The sequence below is a fragment of the Aulostomus chinensis genome, chromosome 1 (genome assembly GCF_037954235.1).
Source record: "Aulostomus chinensis isolate RoL2024-O1b breed Wild chromosome 1, RoL_Achi_v1.0, whole genome shotgun sequence".
In the NCBI taxonomy this organism is placed as follows: Eukaryota; Metazoa; Chordata; class Actinopteri; order Syngnathiformes; family Aulostomidae; genus Aulostomus; species Aulostomus chinensis.
In genome coordinates, this window is record NC_141320.1 from 15,418,606 (window position 1) to 15,446,544 (window position 27,939).

At 44.8% G+C, this 27,939-nt stretch overlaps 1 protein-coding gene and 1 long non-coding RNA gene across 7 annotated transcripts; one reads left to right on the plus strand and one right to left on the minus strand.

Annotated features, from left to right (window-relative positions):
- Nucleotides 1-507: 507 nt before the first annotated feature.
- LOC147270501 (NACHT, LRR and PYD domains-containing protein 3-like) lies at nucleotides 508-26,578 on the minus strand. Of its 6 annotated transcripts, XM_086188103.1 has the most exons (12): nucleotides 26,502-26,578; nucleotides 21,969-22,185; nucleotides 21,718-21,828; nucleotides 21,462-21,540; nucleotides 21,165-21,360; nucleotides 19,189-20,983; nucleotides 12,528-12,701; nucleotides 9,605-9,778; nucleotides 5,442-5,615; nucleotides 3,811-3,984; nucleotides 2,370-2,543; nucleotides 508-1,926 (listed from the first exon to the last, which is right to left on the minus strand). In XM_086188103.1, the coding sequence occupies exons 2-12, from the start codon at nucleotides 22,169-22,171 to the stop codon at nucleotides 1,920-1,922; spliced, it is 3,261 nt and encodes a 1,086-aa protein (XP_086044229.1). In that variant the 5' UTR covers nucleotides 22,172-22,185; nucleotides 26,502-26,578; the 3' UTR covers nucleotides 508-1,919. The 6 variants fall into 6 exon arrangements, with proteins under 6 accessions (XP_086044229.1, XP_086045902.1, XP_086045079.1 ...); XM_086189776.1 differs by lacking the exon at nucleotides 12,528-12,701; XM_086188953.1 differs by lacking the exon at nucleotides 3,811-3,984.
- LOC147270502 (uncharacterized) lies at nucleotides 23,276-27,939 on the plus strand. Its single transcript, XR_015111452.1, has 3 exons — nucleotides 23,276-23,320; nucleotides 25,755-26,543; nucleotides 26,664-27,939. It is a non-coding gene; the product is annotated as an uncharacterized LOC147270502 (long non-coding RNA).

The following is a 27,939-nucleotide window of genomic DNA, read 5'->3' on the forward strand; positions in this document are numbered from 1 at the left end:
TATTGGCTTTCCCGTCCATCAATCAAACTGATCAATAAGCTTATCTACAGCTGCTCCGCATCAGCTGATCAAATCCCTCACTTCTGATTGGCCCCTCTCAACTTAAATGTCACCCAGCCTCAACGACCGCTCTGCTAGCTTCTGGCTATGCTGCTCTGCCTGCTGCTATCTGCTGCCATTTCCTGTACAGTTGCTCCTGCTCGCAACTTGCTACCCTCCACCTCCCCAGCTCCACCTTGTCGTGTATACATGGCATAGTTCGTTCCATGTCATGTTGCTGCTCTGTTCACGGGGGTATGTTTGCTCTTCCAGTCTTAAACTGGGAGAACCTTCCCTCATGCTGCTGGTCATGGTGCTCATGAAAAATTCTCAGGGGACTCCTCTGAACAGAGCCGTACCACCAGTTTGTGCTAGAATAAACAAATCAAGCACATTATCATCCCATTGTTTCTTGACGTGAATGGACCTGACAGAACTTGTGTTCCTCAATAAAAATGCAGAAATGAATCACTTTTTAGTCTTTTATTTTATATGATTCAACACTTAAGTTCACAAAATTCCATAGAGAAGTTGAAAATTTCAGTTCTGAATTTTTTTATAGACAAATTTGCTCCATTTTACATAGCGACTCATTTCAGCATTTACACAAACAAATTGAACAAATGAAATTCTACAATGATGAGATGATATTGAAGGAAAGGATGAGCGATTAAATGTTATTTCACAGGCTGATGTTGGGTTAGCAGTATGGAAGCTTTTCCATCTTTTTTCAGTTTGTTTACCTGCAATGATTGAGAGCTCCTGCAGGGGTCGCTATTGAGTGGCCAACACAGTGTCAAAACAGTGCCGACACAGTTAGTGTAGTGTGTCAGTTCACTCCTTAAGGGATCATCATCCAATCACTACCTTGCAGTCCTCATCCATGCTGAGGAGGACAGACCTGAATCCTGTCTCCCTTTAACGTCACATGGAGTTTGGTACTCTTTCAAGATGAACCTCACTTCTGACTTCCTTTGCTCAACGGTTCAAGGAGTTGGGAGTCCTCAACTATTTAATTCTAACATGGATAGAAAAGAGAACGTCTGCTGGCCCAAGGGATTCGTTTCAGCTCAGCTTCAACAACCTTTGACAACCTGAGTTCTTGGGAATCAAACATCTGTTTCATTTTAACGTCGTTGTAAAGTCTATAAAAAAGTTCATGTCAAGAAGTTCTCTTTGAATGCAGCAGAAACCTTCATCAGGAGGGTTACCAGGGTCAGGGGTCAGCAGGAATACAAACAAGAGACAATCAGGAACGACCTTCATCAGGAGGGTTACCAGGGTCAGGGGTCAGCAGGAATACAAACAAGAGACAATCAGGAACAACCTTCATCAGGAGGGTTACCAGGGTCTGGGGTCAGCAGGAATACAAACATGAGACAATCAGGAACAACCTTCATCAGGAGGGTTACCAGGGTCAGGGGTCAGCAGGAATACAAACATGAGACAATCAGGAACAACCTTCATCTGGAGGGTTACCAGGGTCAGGGGTCAGCAGGAATACAAACAAGAGACAATCAGGAACAACCTTCATCAGGAGGGTTACCAGGGTCAGGGGTCAGCAGGAATACAAACAAGAGACAATCAGGAACAACCTTCATCAGGAGGGTTACCAGGGTCAGGGGTCAGCAGGAATACAAACATGAGACAATCAGGAACAACCTTCATCTGGAAAAGCTGAGAAAGCCTGAATCTTGAAGCTGTCTGGGGAACTGAGCCTCAGGGAATCAACCTCCGCTGGTTGGGCTCAGAAGCTGTACAGAGAAACTCAACACTCCTTTTCTGGGCAGGGAGAGACCAGCAAGGATGCACTCAAGTAGCTCGTCCTTCAGGAGACAAACTCCACATGTGAAGCACCTTCAAGTCCATCAGGCTGGTGTCTAGAGCCTGGAGGAAAGACATCAAAAAGACGTGGTGGGTATGAGCCTCAGCAGGAAGCAAACGCTCAGCATAGTGGGACAGTTTAAAGACACAGGAGGTCTGATGGAGGCCTCAGGCACCACCTTGCAGGAAGTCCCTCTGCACCCACATTTCAGGGAAATTGTCTTTACAAACTGCAGTGAACTTTAGATGTACTGCTTTATAGTATTTCACTGTAACAGTTATGAATGAAACAAACTAAAAATAATCAGTATTTTGTGAAACTGTCCATCATGTCTGAAATATTTTGATGTCACTTTGGGGCCCAACATCTCCCCGAGGGCCTCCTCCAGTTGGTCTGAAGTCTGATCAAACACCAGAGAACAAAGCAAATATGACTAAAACGGTTCTGAGGAAGTTCTGGGGAGAACCTTTATTGTTGTTCTGAAGCTCTGCTTCTATGTTCCTACCTGAGAGTCTCCAGCCTCCAGTGAGGATCCTTCAGTCCAGCAGACAGCAGCTCCACTCCTGGGCCTCCTGGATGATTGAACCTCAGGTGCAGCTCTCTCAGGTGGGAGGGGTTGGAGCTCAGAGCCGAGGCCAGAGAAGTAAAACCTTCCTCTCTGATCCCACAACCTAAAAGGCTGCAGTTAAGAGAACAGAGTTAATTCACTGTTCTACCAAATCCTGGAACCTGAACCTCTCAGATGTTGATGGTCTTCACTCCAAGTTAGTGAGGTTTTTATAGTTGCTTTAGCAGTGCCAGGCTAAAGGCTGTGGTCCAACTGCACCATCACAGTGACAGTTTCCTCAGGAACAAAGCTACCAGGCCTCAGTAATCTACTACCAGCAGGATATTCCAGAGGAACTGTTGACAAACAGCTGGATTCTGTCCATCTGCTCTCACTGCTTCCCACACCAGCAGCTGCTTTGTCAAGTTCCTCTGGTCTTCACCAACAAATGGAACACTTCCTCCTCCAGTCTTTATTCTGACTTCTCTCTGGTGACCTGCTTTGATCAGTGAGGTTTCTGCTGTTTCACTGTCATGACAGCGTGCAGGTTGTTGAGTCCCGTCACTCACGACAGGAGTTCACCTTCTCACTACCCTCTGATAAAACGCTTCTTTCTCCATTACTATAGAATCTATCACACATTCATAGTTAAGGATGAACCACAGGAACAAGCTCCTCCTCCACTGTGTTACCATGGTGACGAGTCCCCACCCACATCAAAGAGAGACGTGTTCAACCAGAAGTGCTTGGAGCCGCTGCACGAAGCAGGCAGACACCTCTGGGTGGCTGGAGCCTTTTTATGGAGGCGGCAGCAAATGCTGCTGTTCCCTGAAAACAACTGGAAATCCAGGCTGGAGGTCAGGAAAACAACACATTGGACTCAGGCACTCGTGCTGAAGTTGACCATCACTTCTTGAGTGACGTCCCACTGCTACATGGTGACCACTGAGGGAGGTTTGGAAGGTGACTATTCATAAAGAACAGATTCACAGCAGTAGTTGACAGGCATTCCTGCTGTTGCCATAGCAACCAACCTGCCTCCGTGATGTGGCACATCACTGTATAAGTGTCAGGTGACCTGAGGTTGGACAAACGGCTGGTAGCTCTGCTTCCACTGTAGGAGATCACGACGACGCTGACCGACACTTTTGAGCGTTTGAAATTCCTCCAAATGTCAGACGGCCGGTTGCTCACTGATCAGGCAACGATCGACCCTCCAGAATAAAACTGACCTTCATGTGGCTTGAACATCGGCTCAAATCTCTTCATTAAGAACATGTTTTGTTGTCACATGACCTTTGAACCCCAAAATCTAACCAATTCATCATGAACGTTTGAGTCAAAGTAAAGAAATTGTGGGTGGAGTGGAGGCCTGCTAAGATGAGAGCTGGACTCTGACCTGAGAGTTTCCAGGTGACAGTGTGGATCCTCCAGTCCAGCACACAGCAGCTCCACTCCTGAATCCTGCAGCAGGTTCAGGCTCAGGTCCAGTTGTCTCAGACTGGAGGACTGAGAGCTGAGAACTGAAGACAGAACTGAACAACTTCTCTCTGAGAGCTTACAGCCCCTCAGCCTGAAGAAGAAATGGAAACATGAGCAAACATGGCGTCAACACCAACTCATCAATGATGAAATCTGTTCTCATCTCTGGTTCAGGATCAGCTTTGATATGTGGACGTTTGGAGTTGATGCCTCATTTGCATATTTAAACAGGTTGATAGGAAACCTTCAAGAACTTTGATAGAACATTCAAATGTCATGGTGGGAAAATGAAGTCATCATTGATCCTGAAGATGTCACTAAGAGGCCGTCAGTGCTGGATGATGATGTCACAGTCAAGTTGACCTTTGGGATATTAATTGTCATGATTTCATGCTCACAGACGTTTGAGAGTCTCTTGTTTCTTCAGAGTGAATCATTGACTTCTCTCTCCTCTTGCTGTCAGTCTTAATAGCAGGCGTGCCAGCACTCCATGTTTCCTGAGATCTGATCACTGGAACCACATCCAGAGGTGGTCTGGTCCACATGGGGCCACATTCTCTCAGTGGTTTGTCCACCAATGAGTCCTGGGCCCCAGTGAAGGATCAGCTGATGTCCTCTGTTGAAGCAGAAAGACCATCGCTGAGCGAACGGCGGCGTATTATGACACCGTCTGATCACGTGACAGCTCACTGAGAGAGATTCTTCTGACGGCTCTGAGGACAACATGACCTTATGGGGTTGTGTCTCAATCACAGGTCACGTTTCAGGACGTTTGGCTGCCGTGTCCACTCATGCTCTGCTCTCTGTGTCTCTCTCCCACTATCAGATCCAGGTGTGGAACCACTCATCCAGAGATTGATGACCCAGTTTCTAACCCTACCATTCACATGCATCCATCTGTGCTCAGCAAACTGGCGTTCTGATGGACACGCAGAGGAGAGAGAGACATTTTCCTGCCATGGTTTTGGAGAGTGCATGTCAACACTTTGGCTTTTAGAAAGACGGAGGAGGTTTCAATCAGTCGGTGGCTGTTTGGAGAATGTAAATGTGGAATAAAACACAACGGCAACACCACTGATCTGTTCAACCACCTCCTGAGGCGCCACACCTGGGCCGGCCAGGACCGCCCTCATGAACCTGAACAGAGCTTTGGTGCACTTTATTGTTGTGCTGTGATGCTGCAACATGCAAAGCACTGATAATTCAAACAAAAGGTAGACATTTGCCATGAACTGTTGTGTTCTTGTTTCTGTCCATTATTTTAAACCTGATTCCCTCCAGCAAACAGCAGAGATCTGGGACTCCTCCCTGAACTCTCTAGTAGCCTGGTATTCATGGCACAGTTGGACAGTTTAGTTGAAGTCTGGCAAAAAGTGACTGAATCACTTTAGAGACCCCGAATTGAATCGACTCCAATCGTTCTAAATGAATCAAAGCTGCAGTCATGAATCGTGATTCAAATCAAATCTTTGTTAAGGTGAATCATTCCAACCAAATAAGATCCATCCAGGTGACGCTCAGTGGGGGAGGCAGGTTTCTGCTACTGACCTGAGAGTTTCCAGGTGACAGTGGGGATCCTCCAGTCCAGCACCCAGCAGCTCCACTCCTGAATCCTGCAGCAGGTTCAGGCTCAGGTCCAGTTGTCTCAGACTGGAGGACTGAGAGCTGAGAACTGAAGACAGAACTGAACAACTTCTCTCTGAGAGCTTACACTTCACCAGCCTGAAGAAGAAATGGAAACATGAGCAAACATGGCGTCAACACCAACTCATCAATGATGAAATCTGTTCTCATCTCTGGTTCAGGATCAGCTTTGATATGTGGACGTTTGGAGTTGATGCCTCATTTGCATGTTTAAACAGGTTGATAGGGAACCTTCAAGAACTTTGATAGAACATTGAAATGTCATGGTGGGAAAATGAAGTCATCATTGATCCTAAAGATGTCACTAAGAGGCCTTCAGTGATGGATGATGATGTCACAGTCAAGTTGACCTTTGACCTTTAGGATCTGTGTCATCAGTCAGAACTGGGCAGTCCCAGTCCTGAGCAGAACCAGAAGCAGAGCCACATTTCATGGTTCTAAGTCTCTCCACTGGTTGTCTTCCAGTGTGCACACTGATGGTCCTGTTGTGGGCTTGTTGTTCAAGCACTTCCTGGTCTCCACCAGCATGTCTACTGGTCTTCAGTGGATGAACCAGTGCAGCACCTCAACTCCTCCTAGGAGTTGAGTCGCTGCTCTAAAGTGCCCACTAAAACCTCTGGTGAGGCCCCTTGAGCTTCAGACTCCCAGCTGCTGGTCCAGTCTGAGCCTGACCATCTAAAGAGACACCAGTAAAGACACCAGTCACCACTGACAGGCTTTACTGGTTGGAAGTTGCTCCTTGAAGCATTTGACTCCAAATGGTTTCTACATTGTATTAATAAATAAATGAATATACATATATATACACACACACACACACACACACACACACACACACACACACACACATACATATATATATATATATATATATATATACATATATATTATGGCATGCTGTTCAGGAAATTAATCTTTGAATATATTGAGTGAACCTCTGAATATATTGAATGAAACTCTGAATATATATATGAAACTCTGAATATATATATACGAAACTCTGAATATATTGAAATAAACTCTGAATATATACATGAAAATCTGAATATATTGAATGAAACTCTGAATATGTATACAAAACTCTGAATATATATATGAAACTCTGAATATATTGAAATAAACTCTGAATATATATATATGAAAATCTTAATATATTGAATGAAACTCTGAATATATATACGAAACTCTGAATATATATACGAAACTCTGAATATATATACAAAACTCTGAATATATATACAAAATTCTGAATATATGTATATAATGAATCCTGAATATATGGAGTGAAACTCTGAATATATTGAATGAAACCCTGAATATATGGAATGAAACTTTGAATATATTGAATGAAACTTTGAATATATATAATGAATCCTGAATATATGGAGTGAAACTCTGAATATATTGAATGAAACCCTGAATATATGGTATGAAACTTTGAATATATTGAATGAAACTTTGAATATATGTAATGAATCCTGAATATATGGAGTGAAACTCTGAATATATATATGAAACTCGACTGACGTCAGACTTCATGGCAGTGCCTGCGGGCGGCCATGTTTTTCCTTCATAAAAAAGCAGAACTATTAATGGAACACTCTGCTGTGTGTCGAGGTCCGTATTTAGATCTGTATGGTTCGCTCGATATAGTTTTCAGGTGGTTCAATGAAGGTTAAACAGTGATCGTATTTAGATCTGTATGGTTGGCTTGATATAGTTTTCAGGTGGTTCAATGAAGGTAAAACAGTGATCGTATTTAGATCTGTATGGTTAGCTCGATATAGTTTTCAGGTGGTTCAATGAAGGTAAAACAGTGATCGTATTTAGATCTGTATGGTTAGCTCGATATAGTTTTCAGGTGGTTCAATGAAGGTAAAACAGTGATCGTATTTAGATCTGTATGGTTCGCTCGATATAGTTTTCAGGTGGTTCAATGAAGGTTAAACAGTGATCGTATTTAGATCTGTATGGTTGGCTTGATATAGTTTTCAGGTGGTTCAATGAAGGTAAAACAGTGATCGTATTTAGATCTGTATGGTTAGCTCGATATAGTTTTCAGGTGGTTCAATGAAGGTAAAACAGTGATCGTATTTAGATCTGTATGGTTAGCTCGATATAGTTTTCAGGTGGTTCAATGAAGGTAAAACAGTGATCGTATTTAGATCTGTATGGTTCGCTTGATATAGTTTTCAGGTGGTTCAATGAAGGTAAAACAGTGATCGTATTTAGATCTGTATGGTTCGCTCGATTTAGTTTTCAGGTGGTTCAATGAAGGTAAAACAGTGATCGTATTTAGATCTGTATGGTTCGCTCGATATAGTTTTCAGGTGGTTCAATGAAGGTAAAACAGTGATCGTATTTAGATCTGTATGGTTAGCTCGATATAGTTTTCAGGTGGTTCAATGAAGGTAAAACAGTGACCGTATTTAGATCTGTATGGTTCGCTTGATATAGTTTTCAGGTGGATCAATGAAGGTAAAACAGTGATCGTATTTAGATCTGTATGGTTCGCTTGATATAGTTTTCAGGTGGTTCAATGAAGGTAAAACAGTGATCGTATTTAGATCTGTATGGTTCGCTTGATATAGTTTTCAGGTGGTTCAATGAAGGTAAAACAGTGATCGTATTTAGATCTGTATGGTTCGCTCGATTTAGTTTTCAGGTGGTTCAATGAAGGTAAAACAGTGATCGTATTTAGATCTGTATGGTTAGCTCGATATAGTTTTCAGGTGGTTCAATGACGGTAAAACAGTGATCGTATTTAGATCTGTATGGTTCGCTTGATATAGTTTTCAGGTGGTTCAATGAAGGTAAAACAGTGATCGTATTTAGATCTGTATGGTTCGCTTGATATAGTTTTCAGGTGGATCAATGAAGGTAAAACAGTGATCGTATTTAGATCTGTATGGTTCGCTTGATATAGTTTTCAGGTGGTTCAATGAAGGTAAAACAGTGATCGTATTTAGATCTGTATGGTTAGCTCGATATAGTTTTCAGGTGGTTCAATGAAGGTAAAACAGTGATCGTATTTAGATCTGTATGGTTAGCTCGATATAGTTTTCAGGTGGTTCAATGAAGGTAAAACAGTGATCGTATTTAGATCTGTATGGTTAGCTCGATATAGTTTTCAGGTGATTCAAAGAAGGTAAAACAGTGATCGTATTTAGATCTGTATGGTTCGCTTGATATAGTTTTCAGGTGGATCAATGAAGGTAAAACAGTGATCGTATTTAGATCTGTATGGTTCGCTTGATATAGTTTTCAGGTGGTTCAATGAAGGTAAAACAGTGATCGTATTTAGATCTGTATGGTTCGCCTGATATAGTTTACAGGTGGTTCAATGAAGGTAAAACAGTGATCGTATTTAGATCTGTATGGTTCACTCGATATAGTTTTCAGGTGGATCAATGAAGGTAAAACAGTGATCGGCCGTGCGTAATGGCACTGTGCTCTGACGCGGCACTTCTCCGGGACTGGAGAAGCTGCTGCGGCTGCAGGGATTTCGTGAACTGAAAGGGTAGCTCTTCATATATTGTTCATATACAGTAAGAATCGCCCACATTCATAGACCAATGCAGGCTGAACGTAAGTTTAGTCCTGAACATATTTGATGATCGGCGACACATTGTCAGCTTTGGACACGTTACTCACACAGCCGACTGTGGACAGACAGACAAATGCAAATGAGATTTGCCGAAACCTTGAATATATTGAATGAAACTGAATATATATATATGAAACTCTAAATATATGGAATGAAACTCTGAATATATGGAATGAAATTCTGAATATATGGAATGAAAATCTGAATATATGGAATGAAACTCTGAATATATTGAATGAAAATCTGAATATATGGAATGAAACTGAATATATATATTCAGAGTTTCATATATATATTCAGAGTTTCGTATATATATATTCAGAGTTTCATATGTATATATATATATATATATATATATATATATATATATATATATATATATATATATATATATATATATATATATCCCACCAGGAGAGGGTGGAGTGGAGGCCTGCTAAGATGAGAGCTGGACTCTGACCTGAGAGTTTCCAGGTGACAGTGAGGATCCTCCAGTCCAGCAGACAGCAGCTCCACTCCTGAATCCTGCAGCAGGTTCCAGCTCAGGTCCAGTTGTCTCAGACTGGAGGACTGAGAGCTGAGAACTGAAGACAGAACTGAACAACTTCTCTCTGAGAGCTCACACGTCTCCAGCCTGAAGAAGAAATGGAAACATGAGCAAACATGGCGTCAACACCAACTCATCAATGATGAAATCTGTTCTCATTCTCTGCTCAGTGATTGATTTTAATTCTTTAGTGTTCATCTTTAAAGCGATACATCACCCAATGAGTGCTTTTGACTTTCAAGTACTCAAAAATATGCGCCTGGACAAGAAGACGATGACCTGGAGAGTTTGGAAACAGAAGTTTCTGGACAGTTTAGCTGTTGGCAGCTGTCGTTATCAGGCTCAAGACTCACCTTTTTAGCTTCGCTTTGAACTGATTTAACTGATGCAGTCTCTTTTATCCTTTAATTTCATCACTATATTTTATCTTTTAATTATTTTATTCTACTTTTCAATTAGCTCTTAAACTTTTAGGTACTTTTATATGTATGCATATATATATATATATATATATATATATATATATATGTACATACATATATATATGTATATACATATATGTATATACATATATATACATATATATATGTATATTCATTTATTCATAAGTAAATTAATACACATATATATATATATATGTATATTCATTTATTCATAAATAAATTAATACACATATATATATACACACACACACACACATATATACATATATATATACATATATATACATACATATATACATATATATACATATATACATATATATACATATATATGTATATATATATAAAATTTATCCATCTATCTATATATATACATACATATAGATAGATAGATAGATAGATAGATAGATAGATAGATAGATAGATAGATAGATAGATAGATAGATAGATAGATAGATAGATAGATAGATGGATATGTTTATATATATGCTTTCAATTAAACTGATGTCTTCCTGGTTGATGGTTTGACTCCATTTTGAATCAGTTTCTAGTTCTGTCTTTCTTCCTTCATTCATTCTTCAACATTGTTCTCTCTTCACCAGAGCTTTGATCCTCATCTTCCTGTATTTCACTGCTCCATTTTAATTCTCTTTGTCTTTTGCCATCATTTCCTCTCTGCCTCTGTTTTATTCCCCTTCATTATTTTCAGTATTATTATATATATAATATATATATATATATATAAAAGTATATATGTTTATATATATATATTTTATGTCATTCTGCTACTTTAATATCATTGTAACTCTATTCTTTCCTATTCTGCCTTCTTTTAGTCTTTTAGTTTTTAGCTCCAGTGTTTCCTGGTGGGGGCCCTCCATACTGGGAGGTGTGTCTGGTCCGCCCACAGGGGCGTCATGCTTGGGATCGTCCAGGCCCAGAGAGCCGGGGGGCTCTGCATTATATGTGGAGTGTACCCGTCTGTCCGGGTCGGGCGGTCTCGGTGGCTTTATATTGTATTTAATGTTTTTCTTTTATTTCTGTGAAGCACTTTGTGTTGCAGTTTCTGTCTGAAAAGTGCCATATAGATATAAATAAAGTAAAGTAGCTTCAAGCTAAAGAGACGTGGCCGGATCCTCCTGCATTCTGCAGTCCCACACAAGTCATGCAGGAGGAGAACCTCTCTGAGAGCTCACGACTCCTGTTGGTGAGTTCTTGACCAGCAGAATCCACTTTTTAGGTGAAGCATCACTTTAACAATGTGAACTAGTTTGGACCCACTGGTCTGATTCTGAGGGAGTTTCCAGCTTTAGAAGAACAGGAAGCCTCAACTGGTCTGATTGATTTCTACCATTTTCTGATTTTTGGTCTCTTTTGATGACATGTGCTACAATGTGATGTCACAGCTGGAGCTGGAGTCTGCCCTCGCACTGCGCGGTGGTGGACCCACTGCCCGGATCTCCGGACAGTGCCCCTTGGTGCTCCATGTTGACCTTTGACCAACTGGGCAGTCCCAGTCCTGAGCAGAACCAGAAGCAGAGCCACATTTCATGGTTCTATGTCTCTCCACTGGTTGTCTTCCAGTGTGCACATTGATGGTCCTGTTGTGGGCTTGTTGTTCAAGCACTTCCTGGTCTCCACCAGCATGTCTACTGGTCTTCAGTGGATGAACCAGTGCAGCACCTCAGCTCCTCCTAGGAGTTTAGTCGCTGCTCTAAAGTGCCCACTAAAACATCTGGTGAGGCCCCTTGAGCTTCAGACTCCCAGCTGCTGGTCCAGTCTGAGCCTGACCATCTAAAGAGACACCAGTAAAGACACCAGTCACCATTGACAGGCTTTACTGGTTGGAAGTTGCTCCTTGAAGCATTTGACTCCAAATGGTTTCTACATTGTATTAATAAATAAATGAATATACATATATATATATATACATATATATGTATCTATATATATATGTATATATATGTATATATATATATATATATAAAATCTATCTATCTATATATATACATACATATAGATAGATAGATAGATAGATAGACAATGTTTATATATATGCTTTCAATTAAACTGATGTCTTCCATGTTGATGGTTTGACTCCATTTTGAATCAGTTTCTAGTTCTGTCTTTCTTCCTTCATTCATTCTTCAACATTGTTCTCTCTTCACCAGAGCTTTGATCCTCATCTTCCTGTATTTCACTGCTCCATTTTAATTCTCTTTGTCTTTTGCCATCATTTCCTCTCTGCCTCTGTTTTATTCCCCTTCATTATTTTCAGTATTATTTTATCTATCTATCTATCTATCTATCTATATATATATATATATATATATATATATCCCACCAGGAGAGGGTGGAGTGGAGGCCTGCTAAGATGAGAGCTGGACTCTGACCTGAGCGTTTCCAGGTGACATTGTGGATCCTCCAGTCCAGCAGACAGCAGCTCCACTCCTGAATCCTGCAGCAGGTTCCCACTCAGGTCCAGTTCTCTCAGACTGGAGGACTGAGAGCTGAGAACTGAAGACAGAACTGAACAACTTCTCTCTGAGAGCTCACAATCCCTCAGCCTGAAGAAGAAATGGAAACATGAGCAAACATGGCGTCAACACCAACTCATCAATGATGAAATCTGTTCTCATTCTCTGCTCAGTGAATGATTTTAATTCTTTAGTGTTCATCTTTAAAGCGATACATCACCCAATGAGTGCTTTTGACTTTCAAGTACTCAAAAATATGCGCCTGGACAAGAAGACGATGACCTGGAGAGTTTGGAAACAGAAGTTTCTGGACAGTTTAGCTGTTGGCAGCTGTCGTTATCAGGCTCAAGACTCACCTTATTAGCTTCGCTTTGAACTGATTTAACTGATGCAGTCTCTTGTATCCTTTAATTTCATCACTATATTTTATCTTTTAATTTTTTTATTCTACTTTTCAATTAGCTCTTAAACTTTTAGATTTTATATGTATGCATATATATATATATATATATATGTATATACACATATATATATATACATATATATATATAAAAGTATATATGTATATATATATATTTTATGTCATTCTGATACTTTAATATCATTGTAATTTCTGTTCTTTCCTCTTCTACCTTCTTTTAGTCTTTTAGTTTTTAGTCTTTCAGTTTTTAGCTCCAGTGTTTCCTGGTGGGGGCCCTCCACACTGGGAGGTGTGTCTGGTCCGCCCGCAGGGACGTCATCCTTGGGATCGTCCAGGCCCAGAGAGCCGGGGGGCTCTGCATTATATGTGGAGTGTACCCGTCTGTCCGGGTCGGGCGGTCTCGTGGCTTTATATTGTATTTAATGTTTTTCTTTTATTTCTGTGAAGCACTTTGTGTTGCAGTTTCTGTCTGAAAAGTGCCATATGGATATAAATAAATTAAAGTAGCTTCAAGCTAAAGAGACGTGGCCGGATCCTCCTGCATTCTGCAGTCCCACACAAGTCATGCAGGAGGAGAACCTCTCTGAGAGCTCACGACTCCTGTTGGTGAGTTCTTGACCAGCAGAATCCACTTTTTAGGTGAAGCATCACTTTAACAATGTGAACTAGTTTGGACCCACTGGTCTGATTCTGAGGGAGTTTCCAGCTTTAGAAGAACAGGAAGCCTCAACTGGTCTGATTGATTTCTACCATTTTCTGATTTTTGGTCTCTTTTGATGACGTGTGCTACAATGTGATGTCACAGCTGGAGCTGGAGTCTGCTCTCGCACTGCGCGGTGGTGGACCCTCTGCCCAGATCTCTGGACAGTGCCCCTTGATGCTCCAATCTGACCCCTGGACCAGGTAGGCTAGACTCCCTGTCGGCTGGTTGCAGTGGTGACGGGGTGTCCAGCGGGACCAGTCTGGAAGTTGGCCCCCTGCAGGTCTGGCCCATTCCTCAGCCCCTCTCATCGCCTCTCTGTCCCATCACATCACATCTTATGTATCACTAGGCCTTGAGGGGCTGGACCCCCCAATTTTAATCACATCGTAGACATTTAGGGCTTGGGGGAGTGCATGAGGATGTACTGGGAGACTCTGCCGTCTGCAACCGGCGGGGCTCCCATGCCCTGGGTGCCTCCGCCAATTTTAACTACATTCTAGTCATCCACATCATCACATCTACATTCCTATGCACAACACGCACCCTGCACCCATGTTGGGATGGGGGGGCAGCTGGGGCAGGGAGTGGGTCCAGTGCTGCCTCCTTTGCTAACTGCACGATTGCAGGCCTGGGGGCCTGCCCGGGGCTCTTTGTGGGGGGGGCTGGTCCTCTTCCCAGCATGGTGGTTGGACTGGGGTTGGTCACGGGCCCTGCTGTTGTGTGGTGGATCGCTCGCTGGCGGTTTCACTAAGTCTGAGGTGCCCTGGACCGTATCAGCATCTATGGAGTACTCAGCCCCTGTATGGAGGAAGATGAGGGTAAGATTGTTTTGTCCGGGGGTGGCGGTCCTGGGCGTGCGTGCCTTCAGCTCACCCTGGCGGGCGGGCTGGGCCTCTCAGGGGAGTGGGGGTTCCCGGCTGGCTGGCTGGTGGTGCCCTATAGCCTGAAGCCCGCCTGCTCTGGGGGAAGGGGGAGAACAGGGGATGGGTGGAGGGGATGGGGATCGGGGGTTGGGGGGGGTAGCTCCATTCGGGGACGGTGGGCCTGGTCGCTGTGGTGGGCTGTGGCTGCCCCGCCTGGGTGTGGGGTGTGGGTGGGTGTCGGCCTCGCCGCTGGCGGACCTCTTGGGGGGCTCTGGTCGGGTCTCGGGCCAGAGGGGCCCTGTGCCCCTGGGCTCTGCTCATGCTGTGGGGGGGGGGGGGGTGCCCGGTGGGACCGGGGTCATCTCTGCCCCGTCTCTCTGTGGGTTGCTTCTGGGTGGGGTTTGCTGCTCCTATGCTTTCCTACGGGTCCTGGCATGGGTTTGGCCTGTGGCTGTTTCCTGGGGGAGGGGTGGCCTGGGGCTCCCTGTGTCTTGGGGGTTTCTGGGTGCTCTGGTGGCCTGGTCCTGACCTACCTGCTATCCTGGACTGGGGGTGCGATGTCCTGGCCCCCCACATCAGCTACAGCCAGCTACGCACAGCATCCAAGACAAACTGTTGCACACACACACACACATACACACACGTATACACACATAAACGCATGCGGTGCACAACTGACCCATAATCACACACTCAGACATTTATCTAAAAATTATATTAAACCAAATGGTAAACCTGCACTGGAAATTCTGCAACCAATGTTTTTTCCTTTTTTTTTCTTTTCTCCTCTCTGTTGTTGTTGTTACTTTTTCTTTGTTTGTTTGTTTGGTTTTTGTTTTTTTTGTTTTTTTTCTGCTATTGCTGTTGTTGTTTTTGTCCCCCCCTACTTGTCTTCCCCTGTCCTGTCCCTGTTCTCTCTTCCTGTCCTCTCCTGAGCCTCAGTCTGGTAGCTTCATCAATGAACCAACACCATTCCTAATGAAGTTCAACACAGATGCTGATAGGAGGAGTTTATCAGGTTCCTCCTTAGCAGAGTAGAACTGCTTCAGTTCAACAAGGCACCAGGAACATGGATGCTGCTGCTGAACAGGACAGGTTAAAAAAAAAAAAACTTGTCTGATTGATTTCTACTATTTTTGGTCTATTTTGATGACGTGTGCTACAATGTGATGTCACAGCGGCCATATTGGATGAGCTGGAGTCTCTCAGGAAAGTTGTTTTCTTTTTTCTCTCCAAGTCCATTCAGAATGAACCAAAGAAAATACTGCTAATAAACCAGCAGAAGACGAGGAGGAAGTTCAAAAGTCTCTGAACTTCAAGTCAGAGGATCGACGTCAGGTTGCCAGCAACAGAGGGACCAACTAGATTAGACTGATGAAGAGCAGCACCTGAAGGCTGCCATCAAAGAAGAAGACCAGAGAAGAGAAGAGACTGAAAAGAGAGGGGAAGATTTGGAGCAACAAACAAGGACGAGGACTTGGTGATGTCTGGACCTGAGACCAGCCACCGCACCTCTGCTGCCTCACAGCTGCTGACCAGCAGGGTGAGGACGCACCCAGAGGTGAACTGCAGTCACTTGAGCAGGGAGTCAGGGAGTTCTTCAACAACAGAGAGGTTCCTATAAACAGGGACCTGATCGCTGCTCGTCCACCAAACCAGAGACACAACAACAGGCTCAGCATCATCGCTCCATTTGTGAGCAGAAAACATGAAGCTGAGGAGCAAAGAGTCCAGGTGTCCATGCAGAAGAGCCTCTCACAAAGAAACTGAGACAGACAGAATCCTGACAAAGAGGAAGAGAATTCAGGACTGGTGGAGAGGAGCTGGAGAGTCCTGATCAGACTGAACGCTCACCTGAGCAGGTAAAAGTGACAGTGGTCAGAGACCTGGAAGATCTTGATCAACATTCATGACAATGTTGAATGTTGAGGAGGAGAGGAGGAGGAGTGAGGAGATGTCCCACTGTCAATGGAGTTGTGCTGTGAAATATCAGCAACCTCAGTTTGGGAGAGATAAATCTGGGAAAACTGGAAGAAAATGAGTGAATCCACACTTTGGAAGTCTTCTGCTGTCAAGATCCAACAATTTAGGAGTTAGAAAATGTCACTGATCAGAGATCCACTTCCACCAGAACATCAGCTTGAACTGTGACTGTTATTCTGAAGAGGAGTTCAGTTCTGGAGTCAAATGGAGCAGTTTTCAGTCCTTCACTTCACCAGCAGGAGGCTCTGCAGCAACTTCTCCTCAATCAAAGAGAGCGTCATCAGTTTCAGCAGAGATTTAGTGAGCAGCAACTTTGGAGCCTTGGCTGAATGATAATAATGAGCTGCAGCATGGAGGAGAGGCTCTGAAAGGTTTAGTCCAACCAGGGTCAGAGAGAGAGGGGGCTGTTGCTCTTCAATGCCAGGTTCTTGATCAGATCACCATGGTTACTGAGAAGCTGATGGATGTGTGACCTCTGAAATTGAGGCTGACAGATGCAGAACCATATTAGTTAGTTGTGTTTCTAGAGCGCCGGGTCACGCGTCGATCAGTTTCATCCACTTCCAGGATGACGTGAAGAGCATCAGGATAAAGTGAGAGTTTGGTTTGTTGGATTTGGTGAAATCTGTTGATCATTCAAAACTGCAGAATTTGTTCCTTCATGTTGAGTGGAGTTTCTATCCAGTCGTTGTAGAACCTAAGAGAACCTGAGAGAACAGAGCAGCACTGATTGACAATCTTTCTATCAATGTGATTGATGGACAGAGGAAAGTCAACTGTTAGTGGCTGGTGGGAGCCACCATTTGCCTGTTTACAGTGGCAGAGATGAAGAAGAACTTCAAACTCAGAACAAACAGGCAGAGGAAGAGTTTGGAGGGAACAAATCACCAGAGGCAATGAAGGCTCAGAGCAGAACCCGAGAGTCCTGATTGACAGGAAGTTTCTGGAGAGGACAGCAGGGAATCCTAGGATGAGGTTTGACAGCCATTTTGGACTCTTTTTGACCGACGTTGTCTGTTGAGGGAGTTGAGACAAGTTCCTAAAGAGGAGGGAACCAAGGTGAACAAAGGGTTTGGAGAAAGACTTTAAGAAGAAAAATAGGCTCTGGGGGGAATTTATCAAGCATCCACCAGAGGAAAAGGAGGAGAAGAACAAAGTAAAACCAGAAGAACATCTGATGAGATCGAAGCGAAGTAAAATCTGGTCAACTGGACGTAGGTTTATCTTGAAGACGTTTCACCTCTCATCCGAGAGGCTTCTTCAGTTCTAGTGAAGAGTGTGGAATTTCCAGCTTATAAACCTATGTGGGAGTGGTCAGTGCTATTGTGGTGGAAACGACCCTCCCGAGACTCACCTGGCCTCCCCAAACGACAGTCGTTGTGAGGTGTCAGGGAGTTTCAGGGGTGGTCGTTAGGGAGTTTCACCGACCACTCAGATGCTAATGTACTGTGCTGGCAGCAGCTGTTCCACATGGGTCTTTCAGCTGAACTCTTTGGGGAAGCTTTGAAAGGACTTGGTTGTAAATAGGTGAAAGGAAATGTCGCAGTCCACCTCCTCTGCAGGCAGATCCGTGCAGGCCTCACTGCACGGATCTCTACATAGGGGAAACCAAACAGCCCCTCAACAAGCGCATGGCCCAACATAGAAGAGCCAACTCTGGAGGACAGGACTCAGCGGTTTTCCTCCACCTCAAGGAGGAAAGCCACTCCTTCCAGGACGACCATGTCCAAATCCTCGACAGAGAGGACAGATGGTTTGAAAGAGGAGTTAAAGAAGCCATCCACGTCAAGATAGAGAAACCATCTTTGAACAGAGGAGGTGGACTGCGACATTTCCTTTCACCTATTTACCACCAAGTCCTTTCAAAACTTCCCCAAAGAGTTCAGCTGAAAGACCCATGTGGAACGGCTGATGCCAGCACAGCCCATTAGCATCTGAGTGGTCGGTGAAACTCCCTAACGACCACCCCTGAAACTCCCTGACACCGCACAATGACTGTCGTTTGGGGAGGCCAGGTGAGTCTCGGGAGGGTCGTTTCCACCACAATAGCACTGACCACTCCCACATAGGTTTTATAAGCTGGAGTTTCCACACTCTTCACTAGAACTGAAGAAGCCTCTCGGATGAGAGGTGAAACGTCTTCAAGATAAACTTACGTCCAGTTGACCAGATTTTACTTCGCTTCGATCTACGATGACCTGGATGAATGAGAACCTACACAGACATCTGATGAGATCAGAACAAAAAGACTCTTCTGATCAGTTGTTGGAGAAACAGAACATGGATATCATGATTGAACTTCAGCCCTCATGAATGCCTTCCCTTCATGTGGAGGAGAGCTTGTTAAACTAGAAGAAATATCTAGTAGTCCAGCTCAGGATGTTCTGCTCTCATCATTCTGACCAAACTCTTTGGACGGGACATCGGCCAAATGTCCTCCCTGTTCCACCACATTCTGGTCTCTGTTCTTTCCTGTTCTATCCTGCTCCAACTTCCTACAGAGACTCAGACCATGAGAGGGTGGAGGATGAGAACCAGAGGTGTTCCTCACATATGAAGTTCAACTGGTAAAAGTCTCCTCACACATCCAGGACTTCATCCACCTACCGAGCTGCAGTTGAAGCTTTGACCACTGGCAGCAGCCTCAGAAGAGCCTCCTCTGAAGCTGAATATTTGCTCAGGTCAAACACGTCCAGATCTTCTGAGGACAGTAAGATGAAGACCAGAGCCGACCACTGAGCTGGAGACAGTTTAGCTGAGGACAGACGTCCTGATCCCAGCAGACGCTGGATCTCCTCCACCAGAGAATCATCGTTCAGTTCATTCAGACAGTGGATCAGGTTGATGCTTCTCTCTGGAGACAGATCCTCATTCATCTTCCTCTTGATGAACTTAACTATTTCCTGTTTGGTCTCTGAGCTTCTTTCTGTCTGTGACACCAAACCTTGCAGGAGAGTCTGATTGGTCTGCAGTGAGAGACCCAAGAGGAAGCGGAGGAACAAGTCCAGGTGTCCATTGGGACTCTTCAAGGCCTGGTCCACAGCTCTCTGGTGCAGGTGTTTTAGTTCAGGTTCACCTCTGAAGACTCGTGACCTCCGGGATGTTTGTTTCTCTGTCAGCAGATTGACTCCAGAGTTGATGAAGGTCAGATGGACATGAAGAGCAGCCAGAAACTCCTGAACACTCAGATGAACGAAGCAGAACACCCGGTCCTGGTACAGTCCTCTCTCCTCTCTGAAGATCTGAGTGAACACTCCTGAGTACACAGAGGCTGCTCTGATGTCGATGCCACACTCTGTCAGGTCACATTCATAGAAGATCAGGTTGCCTCTCTGCAGCTGATCAAAAGCCAGTTTTCCCAGAGCCTTCATCATCCTCTTGCTCTCTGGAGTCCAGTGTGGATCTGTCTCAGCTCCTCCATCATACTTGACCTTCTTGACTTTGGCCTGAACCACCAGGAAGTGGATGTACATCTCAGTCAGGGTCTTTGGCAGTTCTCCTCTCTCTCTGGTGGTCAACAGGTCCTCCAGGACGGTCGCAGTGATCCAGCAGAAGACGGGGATGTGACACATGATGTGGAGGCTTCGGGACCTCTTGATGTGGGAGACCATGGTCTCGGCCTGTTCCTCATCTCTGAATCTCTTCCTGAAGTACTCCTCCTTCTGGGGGTCAGTGAACCCTGTCACCTCCGTCACCATGTCAACACACTCAGCAGGGATCTGATTGGCTGCTGCAGGTCGTGTGGTCATCAAGAGGTGAGCGGAGGGAAGCAGTGTCCCTCTGATGAGGTTTGTCAGCAGCTCGTCCACTGAGGTGGACTCTGTAGCATCGGTCACAGTCCGGTTGTTGTGGAAGTCCAGAGGGAGTCGACACTCGTCCAGACCGTCAAAGATCAACGCAACCTGGAACTCTTCCAACCTGCTGATTCCTGCTTCTTTGATTTCAGAGAAGAAGAGATGAACAAGTTCCACCAAGCTGAAGTTCCTCTGCTTCAGCACATTCAGCTCTCTGAAGGTGAACGGGAACATGAAGTCTATGTGCTGGTTGGTTCTGCCTTCAGCCCAGTCCAGTGTCAACTTGTGTGTTAGGACCGTCTTCCCGATGCCAGCCACTCCCTTTGTCAGCACGGTCCTGACTGCTGTCTCTCTTCCAGCTGAGGCTCTAAAGAGGTCTTCTAGTCTGATGGTTGTTTCTCGTGCGGCTGGTTTCCTGGATGCTGCCTCAATCTGTCTGACCTCGTGTTCCTCATTGACCTCTGCAGCCCCTCCCTCGGTGATGTGGAGCTCTGTGTAGATCTGATTCAGAAGGCTTGGGTTTCCTGCTTTAGCGACCCCCTCAAACACACACTCAAACTTCTTCTGCAGGTTGGACTTCAGTTGACTTTGGCAGGCTGCAGAAGTTCCTGAATGAACAAAGAACAAATGGAGTCAAGGGTGAACACTGGGACTCGTCCTGGTCCTGATATATCTGGGTGCTGCAGGAAGGAAGCTGGAACTGGTTTGACGAGGGCTTGAATGTGAGGAACCTTCATTTGGATCAAAACATGATGCACTCCATCTTTAAAGCTGTTCAAATCATCTTACTGCTGAGCAGACGGTCAGCCAGCTGCTCCTGATTCATTCTCTTGAGGAAGTCCAGTGTGATCTTCATGAACGCCTCTCTGCTCCTCCTCTGCTCCTCCTCATCATCCAACCACTCCTCTGGTTCATCTGGACTCAGAACCCTCCGGAATCTCTTCAGCTCCTTCTTCACAAAGTCAACAATCTTCTCCTCCAGCAGCTGGAACAGAATAAATGTCAGAGTGAAACGAGTGGAGGCAAAAACAGGTCATGTGACTGAAAACCTGCTGGTCTCCAGTGAGTGACTGAACCCTCACGGACCATAAAGAGGGAGTCCAGGTGTGCTGGGTGTTGCTGGATGGACTCACCACCGAGACCATCTGAGTTCTGCTGATCAAGTCTGTGGAGACAAGATGAAGTCAAAGAACCAATAGTAAAGGAACACCAGGGACCTTCATGGTAGCAGGGACCTGGACCGAGCAGAGATGGGGGGTCTGTGGCTGGTCCCAGACCTGCCCACAGCCCCCTGCTCTTGAGTGGAAGAGATCGTATCAGAACAGACAGTTTACATTCTCACCTGGGATCAGACTCCAGTCCACCTTTGAACTTGAGAGGAAGACCCATAGACCAATCACTCTTCATGGACACACAGCTGGGTTCGGGGGGGTCTGGTGTCCTCTGAGAGAACCTGATGGAAACAACACTGATCAATGCTGACGATCAGGAAAAATCATCCAGGAAAACAGGAAAATGTTGAAGGTCAAACGTTTTAATGATGACGATAAAAAAAATGCCTGAGAAAAATGAGTTTCAGTCCTCAGAGCTCACCTCTGACCAGAAGACTGTTGACCATCTTTGAAAGAAATCGGCTGATCCATACAGGCGTTGCTTCTGAAGGACACACACCTGGGTCCAGGTCCAGCTCCAGGTCCAGCTCCAGGTCCAGCTCCAGCTCCAGCTCCAGGACCAGTAGAGTCCAGCCTGGTTTTCTGGGGAGGAGCTCCCTCCTCTGGGTCCTCACTCTGATTCATATCAGAGTTCAAACCTTCACACAAACACAACAACACCTTCATTTATCAACAAGCTTCACATCTCAGGACCCAAACTTGTGACTCCTCCAAGTTCAAATCCTTCTCCTCTTCAGAAACATGGTGGAGAGACATTCATTCTTCTCTGTCTGGAGGACAGAAGTCATCTGATAGCAGCAAGAAGACCTGAACCTTTGGACTCCAGGAGGACAGTTGAACTTTGTCTGGTTGAGCTGCTCTGAACTGAAAGAGCTGCTATCAGATCCAACATCAAAGTCTGACAAATGAACGTGTGACATGCCCAAAAATAGTGTGACCATTTTTGTGTTGAGATATTCCATCGTCGTCTGCCGCTTATTCCTTACTAGTCAGGGTCGCGGGGTGGGGGGGTGGAGCCTATCCCAGCATCTAAAGGTGAGAGGCGGGGTTCACCCTGGACAGGTCGCCAGTCCATCGCAGGACCAACATACAGAGACAAACAACCATTCTCACTCACAGTCACACCTACAGTCAATTTAGAGTATCAATCAGCCTCGTCCCCTCTTGATGTCTTTGGACTGTGGAGGAAGCTGGAGTACCAGAGAGAACCTGTGACAGTCTAGACCCCACTGTCACTGTTTGTCCCGAACCCACCTCAATAAGTGCACAATTGTTTGGTGGGATAACATGGACAAACCCGGAAACAACCAGCAACATTAAAGGACATTTATTCAACAAAACCATGCATCAAACAAATTACAACCTTCTCCCTCACCAGGGCTCTGAACTGGATCCTAAAAGAGTCAGGGTGGGGCTGGAGCCTTTAAGTAGGCGTCGAAGGCTACGCCCAAATTGGGGCGAACCATTCCCTGTCCGGAGACAGGGGAACTCGAACAGTACATGGACATGTGAATGGGTTTGGTCAATGAAGGACACTGGACATTTGTTTATTGCAAAGTAGCAGATATATATGGTCACTGAAGGACATGGTGTTCCTTTGCTGTATGTTAAGGTACACAGAACAATTTGGGAAAACAATACAACTCCCCTTAACTGGTCTTTGGTCTGTCTGGTGGGAGGGGCCATGAGAGTATATAAGGGGTGAGAGTGGGCTTACAAGGCAGTCTGCTGTTAACTCTGCTGGGGTGAGGTGCTCATTGCTGAGGTCCAGAGGTGAATATTGTTTCTCAAAAGTTCTATTGTTTCCAAGTTATGATGTTCTTTCTATTGATTAAGCTAAGAGTAAACCATGGTTGATATGCGCATTGACTTATTCTTGTTGAAAGTATTGACTGCTAAAACATAGAATATGCATATTTGATTTATTCTTGAAAGTATACTGCTAAAACATAGAATGTATGCGTTTGATTGTTAAATATTTTTATTTGTATCTGAGTTATTATGCTTTTGTTTTGAGCTCGTTATTTAGTTTTGATTATTTTTATTACAGACCTCTGGTCCCTTCTGTATATAGCTGCTTTATTACATTTGTGTATCACAACTGGGGAAATAAATATTGTTACAACTTATGCAACTCTGTCGTGTTTTGCCATTTTGGTGGGATCCAGACATTAAACCACTGATGGCAAAACACGACAGAGTTGCATAAGTTGTAACAATATTTATTTCCCCAGTTGTGATACACAAATGTAATAAAGCAGCTATATACAGAAGGGACCAGACAGGAACAGGGAGAACATGGAGACTCCACACAGAAAGATCCTGTGCTGGAGCCAGGACTCGAACCCGGAACCTTCTTGCTGTGAGGCCACAGTGCTGACCACTGCACCACCGTGCAGCCTGTTTAGATATTCATTTAATTTAAAAAAAAATTTCTTTGTTGCCAGGGTTTAATACCACCTTAATAGAATTGAACGACATCGCTGTCATGTTAAATTTTATGTCAGTTTCGACATTGAAACATGGTGAAAATGTGCCACATCAGGGTGGAACCTTCGTCACAGGAGCAGGTGCGCCTGGGTGGTATGCCTCAGACACGATCTGGACCATGGACATAATAAAGAGTAGACACCGCTCGGACTGCTGCGCAGCGAGAAATACGGCCACCATCTTGGTCCGGTCAAGCTCCCATATGCTCCAGTCATTCGTATGGTGATTCAGCAATGCCGGAGCACTGTGCGCCGTATTCCTGTGCCAGTGTGCGGACGGTAGCGAGCAGGGCTCAAGGGTTAACTTTTCACAAGTAGGATTAAACGTTTCCTCAACATTCTACCTGATGGTAGTCACTTGAAGACAGCTGACTTATTCACAATTATAGCAACTTTGGTGTTAGCAACAGATTAGCATTCGATTGGAAAACTTTGTTTGGGAGAGAAGAAACTTGAAGGAATCAAATAGAAAGTAGGAAAGTGAACTCTTTTTTTTTAAAGATTTTTTTGTATCTATCCATCTTATCCATCCATCCCTGTCTTTCTGTCTTGCCTCCAGCAGATCTGAGACTCCTCAGGATGACCCGGCAGCCACAAAAATACTACTTTAAGCATTACAGTACGTGTTTGCTCAGTTTATACTACTATTTATAGTATACTATTAATATTAATAGTATTCATTGTACTATGACAACAAATTGAATATTATCTCATATGTTCTTGGGGGTCTGCACGGTGGTGCAGTGGTTAGCACTGTGGCCTCACAGCAAGAAGGTTCCGGGTTGGAGTCCCGGCTCCAGCACAGGATCTTTCTGTGTGAGTCTCCATGTTCTCCCTGTGCCTGTGTGGGTTCTCTCTGGTACTCCAGCTTCCTCCCACAGTCCAAAGACATCAAGAGGGGACGAGGCTGATTGATACTCTAAATTGACCGTAGGTGTGAGTGTGAATGGTTGTTCGTCTCTGTATGTTGGCCCTGTGATGGACTGGTGACCTGTCCAGGGTGAACACCGCCTCTTGCCCATAGGTGATGGGATAGGCTCCACCCCCCCGCGACCATTAATGTGTAGGAATAAGCAGAAGATGATGATGGATGGATGTTCTTAGGTTTAACTTGAAATTGTGCAATTTTTGGATATGTAGGCTCTATATTTGTGGGTATTTCTTCAATTTTCCAATTATTAAAGTAGACAGTCTGCTTCTATATGACATTATTAGTGTGTGTATACAGATAGATCTATAAAATTAAACAATCAAATAAAAACATATTAAATTAGCCAATTAAAATGGCCAGTTTTTAATAATCACTGAGACGTAGCAGGAACCAGCTCTAACCTAGTTATCCTTGATTAATTATGTTACTATGGCATCTACAGCCACTGCCGGCATCTTCTAAAATATTATTTGATTCATTGTGAGTGTTTGAAAACGCCAAAAAGTTATGGCCTCCATCATGAATCTTTGAATGACTTTTGTAGAGGAAAAAATAGCGTAGTATTGAGCGAACTATGATTCATTTAATGCGCTGAGACTTAATTGCGCCGGTTAAACCGCGGTGCAGAGTGAGGCGGGCGACCGGACCAAGATGGCGGCCGCATTTCTCGACAGCGCCCATTCGTGGTAGCGGTGGATGCGGGATCTACTCTTTACTATGTCCATGATCTGGACGATGAACGGGCTGCTGTGTGTCTTCATTGTTGCTGTGTTTCTCTGTTTCACAGAACAGTTTCAAACGTATCACCATGACAACCTGACTATCAGACTGTTGGTGTCATCACCTTCTCATGGAGAACAGAATCTCCATGAAGCAGCGAGTGCAGGTGAAGGAACCAGCAGCTCTGACTTTGGAAAGATCTCAGTCCAACATTCCTACTCGGAATGTTGATCCAAGCATCAGGAAACTCTGATGGTTCGGATCAGATTCCAGGTTTGAGTCTCAGCTTCACTCCTCCAACAGCTCAGAATCATAAACTCAGGCTTTTCTAGCAGCTGCTCCGCCTCCAGGACCTCAAACAGCAACACTGAATGATGCTGTGGTCAGGACCCTCTTTCATGTCTGGATGAGACACAGCGGCTGTCCCTCAACTCCAGTGTGAAGTCTGGCATGTTAAGATCCGGTTGGACCCGTTCAGACTCTCCCTGCATTCTTCCCTGATGACGCAACATGAGAAACCAAGCGCTGCTGGTTTGCTGTGAACGTTCCCACTGACGCTCGTTGTGAACCAGCTAGAATCCCACCTTCACACCTCCTGATGGAGACGGTTCAGCTGGACACTCAAGCAGGGAGCCGACTCAGTCAGAGGGATCCTGTTGGTCTGGGGGGTTCTCACCTGCTGAACTCAACCTGCACACTCGTTCAATGGTTCTTTTCTTCCCTCCTTCTTCCCCCTCCTTTAATTCATTTAGCGGTTCAAGACAAACAGGTGACCGACATGGACAGACATGTCCATCAATCATGGCCTTCATACCTGGATCAGAGAGACGCTGCTCCTTCTCCCTCCTCAGTCCAGGTGTTTATGTGCATTTGATCTGGCGTCGCTTCCTCATAACAAGTCAACGAGAACAACCTGAAAACCAGTCAGGCCACAGGCAGAAACCAGTTACATGCAGTTGTCCCATCTCTCCACTAGATGGTGCTGCCTGCCTCTATGATGGCTCCAGATCAGATGGATCCCAGCAGCAGCAGTTGAGTTCCTGTCCCTGCTTCAACACTTCCAGACCTTCATGAGGTCACATCAAGTTCTTCCAGGATTCACTGAGAGACGTCTTTGAACAGCTGCAGCTTGTCTCTGTCCAGGGTCTCATCATCATCTCCCAGTTTTCCTCCTGCTCCCCCATTCAGACCTGAACTGCCATCAATTTTATTCATGTTGTTATCTGACTGAAGTCTTTACACATCAGAGGTGCCACCCTTGGGCCATGCTGGGGTCGTCCCTTTGGTTCGCTTCTCCCACTTTTCAGAAATTTCTAACCATTGTTTTAAAAGCTCAGGGTTCTTCACCCCGATTAGGACGGTTGATACGATACTCATTTTACAAGTTGCACCTTTAACCTGTTCTTCTATTGGCACTTGGAATAAAAGACAAGAGGAAAAACATGAACCTCTGTGCAGGAGTCCAGGTGAGCACGGGGGGACTATTTTTAACTTTCTGTGTCTGTGTATCTTCTTGGCCGGTTGCCAAGCTATTAGTCAACTGTACTACAATACCCACACACACCTTAGTCACGCCCACTGACCATTCCCACCAATCACAGCTGGAGGAGCCAGGAGGCGTTTCCCCTTCAGTCATACACACCTCTCCTTTCACTCGTTCAGGTTCCTTTCCCTCCTTTCACTCTGACTCCTCCATCAGAACTGGGCAACAACAACTCCTCGATCTGTGCTGCAGCCTGGCCTTTTATCCACTTCAACCTCTCCCTCCTCACCCGTCCAGCCCTCCTCTCACACCCTCACTCTTACCTCCAACTTTGGAACTCCAACATGGAGCGACACAAGATCTTCAGAAGAAGTGCAGGTTATAGATTTGCTAGATGAAACAGTTTCCATGAACAAAGGGTTCACATTGATGGAATAAAGTACAAGAATTCTTTGATTTAAAACAAATGCATGACCAGTTTTGTGTGAAGGGGAAACATGAATTAGACTTGAACAAAACGTGGTCCAGATGTAGAACTGCAGCAGTGTTGAACCCAGGTCTGACTGCTAGAGGACCAACAGAGCCCATCAAGCTCTGTGTACTGGAACGTGGAGTTTAGTTCCTGTCACACAGCACTGCTCTCTCTGCTCCTCTCAGCCACACTCCTGGATGAAGCTCAGTCACACCACACATATGAACACTCACAAACACACAAGGACACACACTCACCAACACTAAACATGAACAAACACAACCTGGTCAGCCTGAG